Raw genomic sequence first — 9,487 nt, 5'->3', positions numbered from 1 at the left:
GTGTTCTGTTGATCCATGACGTCACCGAAGACACAGCGAGAGTATTGCGGTGGAAATGGAGGCCAACAAACACCGCAGCGTCCTCTTCTCGAAGGAGTAAACAAGCAGCGAGGAAGGATCGAAACCGCGCCTTTCTTTGCGGGAGGGAGAATCTTTTCCTTCTGAGCGATGCGACGCGACGCGAGGTGTGGCACTCTCGGTTTCGTGATGTGGGCCAGGCTTCCCGAACCGTGACCTTCTTGGCGGTGCGGAGAAAGTCAAAATCGCGGTCGCTTGTCTGCGGCCAGCACAGTGTGACAAGTGAGCAACGGAGAGCAACATGTGGCCGCTCAGGTAAGGGAACCTTTCCTTATTCTTAGTTTTGTCCTGTGCAGCGCACTCTCTGATCTCGCCCGCGAACATTCAAGTGCAAGGCAAGACGGACTGCGAGTTTCTGGGAAACCGCAAGCATGTCAACGGCAAGAAACATGATATTGTTTACAAGCCACACACACAAATAAGATGTAGTCGGATTTTTCTGAAATGGTATCGGAGTGTCGCAGTGGCGGATCCAAGGAGGGACGACTTTTCCGTGGAAGTCCATTCTAAGAAATATTTATGTAGTTTTTACATAAACAATTTGTAACACTATTGTACGTTAACACCAACACATATAGAAATATGTGAATACACGTAGCTATGTATAAATAAAGACGATAGAATATTTAGGAACAAACTGTAAACCTAGCCTGCCCTGGTTTACAATAAAGGGCAACAAAAATTGGGGAACTATTATTCGACAAACAGACGCTCTGGTTTAAAGTTTTTAGGTACCAGGGCTAAAGCGCATACCCCTGAAAGTATGCGGGTGGAGGCGGGCTCTTTCCGGGAGTCCCTATCCCGGACAAATAAAATATGTTTGTTATTTTCTTCCATCATTATTATATCTTTCCCGTGTCGTGACAAACCTAACGATGTAAGGATACTACAAAAGTGGTGAAACATTGAAGGCCCTTTACTCTCATGTCGCCTCTGTTGAAGCATGAATATGCCAAAATATACATAAAGCATTAGGGGCGTATTTATTTAATTTTATTTGAAATGGAATAAAGGATAGCTTACATATACAAAACAGATACTAATAAAATATACATTAAATGAAATGTATGCGAGAGCCTAGTGTAGACATTTAGAAGGGGGGATCGCTCCCATCGCCCCTCCCGTGGATCCTGCAGTGAGTTTCGTGCAAACTGAAATCGTATCAACAACAACTGCGAAAAACATGGTATTGTTTACCAGTATGATTGCACAAAAAGGTGTGGTTATATATTTCTGAAATAGTATCGAAGTGTCGGATAAAGTTCAAGGGCAAATTTGTTAGAATGTTGGTTTCCTGATCTAGAATTTGTCAATGATTTTCAACCATTGAGGGTAGAATAAGGTAATGGTTTGAAGTCTAGAAAAGAGCATTAGGTTATGCACGAAATTTCATGGAGTAATAGAACATGGAATAACAATAAGGTGAATACTTTTCGTTTGTATTATCATATTTTGCCTTTTTTGGATTATTCGAGACTACGAAATAACAGCACGCTACAACTCCAGGGGTTCCGAGTTCGAATCCCACAAAGTGGCAAAAAAGCGACACATTACAAAAATCGAAATGGAGACTTTGAAATTGACGATTGATTATAAACTTTTCATTTACCACGGACCTCCTTTAAAATTATCTTTGGTTGATTTGGGGCCCAAAGTTGTAACTCAATATTTGAAGCCTTACGGAGATTTCACACCAAAGCGACAATCGTCGCTTGAAAATTTCACTAATGAAATGGCCTGTGTAGCCTGTCATGTCGTAACGTTGCGAAACATTGCTTTACACTGAAGGGGTCTGTGTTGCTACGCTCTGAAATCTTCCTTATAGTGCATCACATTCTTCTCTAACGTTACTTATCATTATTCTTGCTGCGGCAATAAAATTTCCAGTTTATGAATGCCATAGAATTAGTTCGTTAGCTTGTTAAGGTTTTTTTCCTTAAAATTATATAATACAGGACAGCATATCAATATTTTATTGTAATTATATTAATAATATTGCGGAACAAGTAAATGTTGCAACCATTTCCTGTACGTACAGAACTATTTGGTTGGGTGTTTATGAAGGGAAGTTTTTTTTTTTCAGGCAGATTAGAGCTATTCTTTCTAACTTTGAATTGAGATAGATTAACAAAAATTAGTCGTTTGCATACGTGCATACTTCATGCGAATTTAGTATGTTCCGTGTTTCAAATGGTAAAGTGGAATCACAGACAAAGGTAATAAACTAATACATTTGTCTGTGGTGGAATTGTATGTTTCCACTACTTGCCCCTTGCGTGTATGCAACCTCCGAACCCGGTAGAGTAAGGGGGGTTGCCGACTGTGTCAGGATATGATGACGGATTTATCGGAGAAGCGCATATATTGTAATAGGGACGTTGCCTATAATTACTTTCCCATTTTCTTCTCCACAAGGGGAAGTTGATCGAGCACGGTTGCTTTGGCACACTTTAACTTCACCATCATTGTAGTCCGGATATACAGTATGTCTGGAAGTTGACGTGGAGTTCGCCACATGGGTTTGGACCTATTACATGTGCTACTGCAAAAATGGGACAGGCATACCTAATTAGTTTTGATCTTGCCCCGCAACAAGGAAGGAAAGAAAACAAGTTATTCGTTGTGTATTTTTCATAGTAACTTATTTTATTGTTTTCTTCTAGTTTGCGCAGCACCACGTCACCTTTTTTCTACAGTTACTGAACAACACAGCATCACTTAGGGCCTCCCCGATGGCGTACGCCTGCTGCCGTTTTAGAGAGCTTTCAGACCAAAGCGACAGGCGACACATCTCTTGAAAACCAACCCCCAGTAATAAAAGCAACCTTTCGAACAGAAGCGCTGTACAAGCTGCACACGTCGCTCGGACTGGACCGTTTTCTTAAAGAGATTTCACACCCAAACGACACGCGTTGCTTGAGGATTTCACCTCTCAAACGCAGACTTGTGTGGCTTGTCATGCCGCGGCGGTGCGAAACGTTGCTGTTGATTGGATCGTACCCAAACATGGACGTCGGGAGGAGAGGTCGAACGCGCCCCCCACCCTGGAAATCGTCATTGTTCATTTCAAGATTCAAGTTACCAAAGAACAGAAAGCTTGTTATTTTTATTCTTCATAGTAGAATTAGTATTCTAATAGAGTAACCAAAGTGAAGACTACATTAGATCGAAATAATTGAATAAAATATACAGAAACCAGGTTGTATTTCCATATTCTACCATTTAATCCAAAAAACAAAAAAATGGTTCCACTGAGTTCAAAATTCCAAAATTTAATTTTTTGCCACGTAACTTAAATCTTGTAAGTAAAATTTCCCCCCCAACTTTTTCAGCCTTTTCTTGAATGAGATATGCAAAAGTTAATAACAAAATACAATGACTGTGGAATTTCCACTACACTAACTGTATGAAATTAGAGTTGTGCTGGATCGGGTAAAATTTGTTTAAATGTATTAGTTTATATTGTATATCATTGTATAATAAGAATCATATTTTTAATTTTTATATATTTTTATTATTGTTATTATTATCTACTACTACGTTTTATCATTGGCCCAACCCCCTTGCAAAAATTTCTGACGACGCCTATGTTTACAAGCGACATGTGTCGCTTCGGTCTGAAAGCTCTCTAAATATCGTGCGATATGTTGTTAGCGCATACGCTTTGAATGCCTTTTTATAGAGTTAAGGAGTTAGTGTCGCGGTGCGAAACCTCCGTGTCGCTTCTGTCTGAAAGCTACCCTAGAGCAGATCCACATTCAAGTGTCTGCCAGAACTCCAGTCGCATCTACATAGCACCGACAAGAAATGCAGAGAATAATGTCCTTTGTTGTGTTTCTTGCGTGTCACCGTCCATAATGTCACAGTGAAATGTAAGAAAGAGGGAATGTGTTTTTATGCATTTCTTTCCGCTCACTGACCACCACGAACAATTCGATATTGTTCACTTCGCACAACGGCTCCAGAACGAGGCTTACCTTTCAGCATTCACAAGCAGGGTACGGAGGCGACAACAAAAACCTTCATTTCACTGTGTCTTCGCAGAGACCAAGATGCTAATCCACACTTCCTTACTCTCTCCCTGCATCGCTTGGAACCTCATACGTAGCGGCGAGCCAATAATTTAGTACAGGCGGTTATGGCGTCTTTTGAACTTGACAGTACTATATTTCACCCTCCGACGTTTTACCTTTGAAAACCGGACCAATAAAAGGGGAGGGGTTATGATATGTCATACAAATTATCCCTTTCAGTTATCATCAGCTAGAGGTGGCATCGAGACGCCCCAAGACGAGACCTAACAGTCATGTTCCGAGTAGTATATGCTTGTCTCGTTCTCGGATTGTAAATACCTGTCTCATATTCGTCCCGATTTAGAAACAAACGTTTCGTTCTGGTATAATTCTCATCTCAATTGATAAACAATCGTCTCTTTCTAGTTTCTATTTATAAACAATAGTCTCGTTATGGTCTCGATCTGTAAACAATCGTCTCGCTCTGATATCGATTTAAAAATAATCGTCTCGCTCTGGTATCGATTTAAAAATAATCGTCTAGTTGTAGTCTCGATTTATAAACAATCGTTTCATTCTAATCTCAATTGATAAAAAATCATCTCGCTCTAATCTCGATTTATAAATAATCGTCTCATCCTAGTCTCGATTTATAAACAATCGTCTCGTTCTCCTCTCGGTCTCGTCTCGAATGTCTAAACATATAATATAAACATTAAATAGGATGTCACCACAAAAACTTTCACAGTGAATAGAGGCCATTTAGGTAAATAGAAGTTCCGTAGTAATATTACCACACTATACCATATCATAAAAAGAAACTGGTTGCCCGATATGGCCCTTTGGGCTATAGTTTAGGCAACCCTGTCATACAGTACATGCCCTAATCCCACATTTTTATTTGTGCCGACATAACTGTTGCTTACAAACTGCATGCAGCCGATTTCGTCATCGTTAGCACCGAAACATCCGAGATCCGAAATCAAAACGCGCTACTTTCTGGGCGCACTGCATCAAAAATGGCCTCCCCGCAGCCTAAAGTCAGACAAATATCATTTACCTAATCTAGGAAACCAGACAACCCTGCATTACAGGTAAATTTCTCCCATAAAATATAAGATTGGTCATTATTATAAAGTTTCTACATAATTTTTATTTTTCAAATTTCTAGCAGTATTGTTGATTTTAGCGAGAAAAATGATAAGAACAACAATTGATGATCTTATTTAGAGAATTCAAATTAAAGAAGAAAATTGAAATCGGTTGATAAGCGATATAAAAATATGAATTCCACCATTTTTAATCCAATATGGCGATTAGATGCTAAATTGAAACACAAGGTTTCTAGACAACTTGGATGTGCTCTTTTCAGTGATGCTAACAATGATCAAATCAGAAGTGTCCGTTTTGAGATATAGACTTCAAGTTTGAACTAAATTTTGGGAAGATGAGGTTAAGGGTGGATAACTCAATAAATATTTTAGCAGGTAGGGCACAGCTTTACGACATGCCTATAGTCCGTGAACTGGAGAAATGTCAACCTCTTAAAGTAATATATTCAGTAGTTAAACTTGGGGCAAATTTATCACAACATTCGTATTTGCCGCGGCAAAGTGAAAAAGTGACCTTCATAGAATCAACCCTGGCTCCCCAACCAAACACCTTCTGAATCTGAAACGTTACAGGTATCCATGTGAAATATTTATACACAACCTGTATAAGTTTCATCAAAATGTTAGACGTTCGAGTAGGGACCATATCTGAATTTAAGCTACTTGACATGGAAATACCCAAACATGCCTGCGGGGAGCTGGTGGGTGGAACAGCAAAAGAAAAGCAACAGTGCGGATGAGCTTTATATCCTAAGGGGAAGGAGATTGGGTTCTTACAATAAAGAAAACATGGTAACACGTTTGTCTTTTAAATGCCGACTCCCAAACTGTCATTATGTAACACAACTCTCAGCAATACAATTCGTGCAGATGGCACAGAGCACATACGGAATGCAAGAAGCAGGTAATACATCTGCTTAATCTATACTAAGGATGGATTAGATAGGCTACAGGCAGTCAAGTTAGCTTCCATATTTTCTCTAAACTTGTTGTAGAGAAAACGTTCGGATTAAGTGCAAGATAACGATGCTTTTAAAACGACAGTGCAGAGTTTACTTAGGTTAACTTTCAATTACATTTTATTGCGACGTTAAATGCAGAACGCCTACATACATTTTACCGTCCGCACGTTTTGTACATGAAATCGCAATTAAAGAGGCTAGTGCCGATAACAAATGCGTTTTCGCATATACAAATTACAATGGCTGAAATAACTTTGTGTGTGCGCGTTAGATTGCATTTGTAAACTTACGTTTCTCTTTCTGGATTTATAAAATATTAAGTTACTTGGGAGAACCAAAGTAGAGAAGATACTGTTCGAGTGGACATTGAAGGATAAAATTCACTTGTGTTTTCTACCACGAATGTCAAGTCCTGTTCCCAAGGATGTCATAGTTTAAAACATCGAGTTACTCCTAAAGCAATTTCCGCCATTGTCAATGTTTGGAACAAGAAGTTTAATTGCGCTGTAGTGTTTGTTGTTAAAAACAAGCTTTTCTCAAACGAACGGCAGATTGTTTAAGGTCTTTTTAGTACTTATGAGATACTGGAGACTGGAGGTCATAGGCGCCGACTCCATGGGGCTTGGGGGGGGGGCTCGAGCCCCCCCAATGTTAACGATGTGGGGGCAGAGCCACCCAAATAATTTTGCTTAAGAGGATCTAATGTATTATTTTGGTTCTCTTGTAAAGTTTACTCTGAATTGTGCCAAATGAACTTAACTTTAAGTACACATTTGAAATGTTATAGACCATCAATTTTGTGGGACTGAGACCGCTAAACCATCAACTTTGGGGGGGCTATGACCAGAGACAGCAAAACACATGACTTATTACTATATACTAAGTATATAATTATGAGTATTGTTAACATTTCTACTAAAAAGAGTTTCAAAAGAAGATGTGCATGAACTAGGAGAGTGGATGGGACGTTCGGGCTACAAATGGCTCTCACATGACATTCAGAACGAGGTAATTGATAATATTAGAGAGATCTGTTTTGCGCTCCATGGTAGCAGATATTAAAAGTCGGGAATATTTTACTATTATATTTGACGAAACTTGTGACATATCCATCCGTGAACAATTGACATTCTGCTCTGGAACTGTGAATGAAAATGTTGATATTTTTGAAGATTCCGAACACTGAGGCCAAAACTTAAAAAAGGGAGGGAGTGAGTCTTTCATTAATTTATTTCAGTGATCAGAGCCCCCCCCCCTCCCCAATAATTTTGACAAGTCGGCGCCCCTGCTGGAGGTAACAATCCATGAAGAAGAGGTCAAATGAAGGAAGGAAGAAGGAAGGGAGAAATACAGAACTTTCTCTTTCCATATTTCGAAACTTCAGAAAGTTCTATGACCATTCTAATACGATTGAAATCGTTTCGTTACAATAATAATCACAACAAACTTTTACTACGTTATGTTCATTAAAAAAATGAAGCATATTTTAAAGAAATATTTACTTGTAGTTATCTTTCCAGGATGATCATATTTTTGTCAAGGTTTGGCATTCGAGTAATAGGAGCCGGACCCTGTGGCCGAGTGGTTAGCACGTCGTGCTGCGACGCCAAGGGTCCCGGGTTCGAATCTCGGTCGGGCTTGGTTGTTTGTGAATGTCCATTAATCAATTTCATCACTCATCCCCATCTTCGCAAATTAGCCAAGAGGTACAAAACGCGAAGTAAAATAAACTAAATCAATCAATCAATCGAGTAATAGGATTATTGCTTTTCCTTCTTAAAATTAAGTTCTAATTTGCTTATGCTTGCGCAGTGGTCTAGTCGGTAGGACGTCTTACTGCGACGCGGGAGGCCCAGGTTCGTTTCCCGGGATGGCTGATCCGGAGCGTGGTGCTGATCACAAAATGGCCGAGAACAAGAATATGTGTGGGCCCTACCTCCCACATTCCCTAAATGTGTCTTCATGGCACGGTGCTATATGCACGGGGAACTTTACCTTTTCCCTTACCTGACGAAATTAACTTTACATTTGTTCTTAGAGACAGGAAACTTGTGTGTATTAGAACACTGTGAGATTGGAAGAATTAATAATAAAACACTGTCGCATCAAACCAAAATTAGCACAAAATAATCACCATAAGATTGCATGTAGAAATAGAGTAGGCATAACCAAGGTTCCTTCGTTCAAATCCTGGGTAAAGTATGGGTGTGCCTTTATGTTTGTTTAAATGTTTATTTCATTAGTCACCATTTGTCTTTAGCGTAGTGATTAAGGTAGGCAGGTACCGGACATAAAATAACCACAGTGAAAGTGGATAATGAAACGCGACCAGTTTCTCTATGATTACCGTCGCAGCATGACTCTTTTGTGACCAGTGACGATTATCTTGTTAGTTTATCAGTAAATCGAAATTTCGAAAACTTCGTTTCCCAAGCCTTCTAGTTGGAGTTTTGGCCTTATTTTTATGTCTTGAGTTGTATTTCTTGTTATCAAAAAGTGACGTATTCTCCCATGTTACTTAATTTACCGCCGGTAAGACAACTTGTTTCATATACATAGAATTGCCGGAATATTTTAATTTGCAGGACTTCTGTTTTTTGTTTTGCTCGCATGCCTGCATTGGTGTTTTGTTTCTATTATATGTAATTATTATACACGTATAATAAATATATACAACATATAAAAAATGTTGCGGTAAACCATGTCAGATTTTCAGAATACGCCACTGCGCAAAGCAATTGGTGCCATCAATTTGCAGTAACATATTCACGTTTATATTTGAAGTATTCCTACGGTCATGTTTTCATTTATCCCCGTCCTTTTTGTTAAAGAAAAAACTTGGACATGAAGCTGTGCATCGGTTTCTAAGGATTTTTAAGTGTAGGGAATGAATTACAGACTTCAATATTTAGTAATATGCAGGGCTTATAGTGAGCCGGAACGCATCGGAACTCCCTTCCAGAAAATCAGTTTGGCGCTGGAACTAAGTTTCTGCTGCGACATTGGACATTCATTTTATTTATGTAATACACTATACAAAAGTCTATCCTTTGCTACATTATTCCTATACTAAATTTGTCTCCTGTCGGTGGGCGTTCCGAAAATTTGAAAAAATAATACTGTATTTGGTAACTGCTATGCATTTAAGATGTAAATGAGAACGTGATTTTCTGAAATGACAGACGTGATAGATCTTTCATTTATATGTGTATATATACTTTGGATGCAATAATAATAATACCATTGTTATTTTAATATACATGTATTATTATAATAATAATTATCGTTATCAATAGTATTAGTACTAGTACTCCTGTCTATT

The 9,487-nt window shown here is 38.9% G+C and overlaps 1 protein-coding gene across 1 annotated transcript in view; it reads left to right on the top strand.

The window, feature by feature from the left end:
• Positions 1-215: 215 nt before the first annotated feature.
• The window catches only part of LOC145978172 (thyroid peroxidase-like), a 47,998-nt gene continuing 38,726 nt past the window's right edge, over positions 216-9,487 (top strand). Inside the window, exon 1 of the mRNA XM_083110612.1 lies at positions 216-333. Within this exon, the coding sequence (XP_082966738.1) occupies positions 320-333 (14 nt within the window). The 5' untranslated portion in view covers positions 216-319. The remainder of the gene's footprint in view (positions 334-9,487) is intronic.

Source organism: Lepisma saccharinum, chromosome 24 (genome assembly GCF_977018435.1).
Source record: "Lepisma saccharinum chromosome 24, izLepSacc3.1, whole genome shotgun sequence".
NCBI classification, from domain to species: Eukaryota; Metazoa; Arthropoda; class Insecta; order Zygentoma; family Lepismatidae; genus Lepisma; species Lepisma saccharinum.
This window is presented reverse-complemented; position numbering and strand designations above follow the sequence as displayed.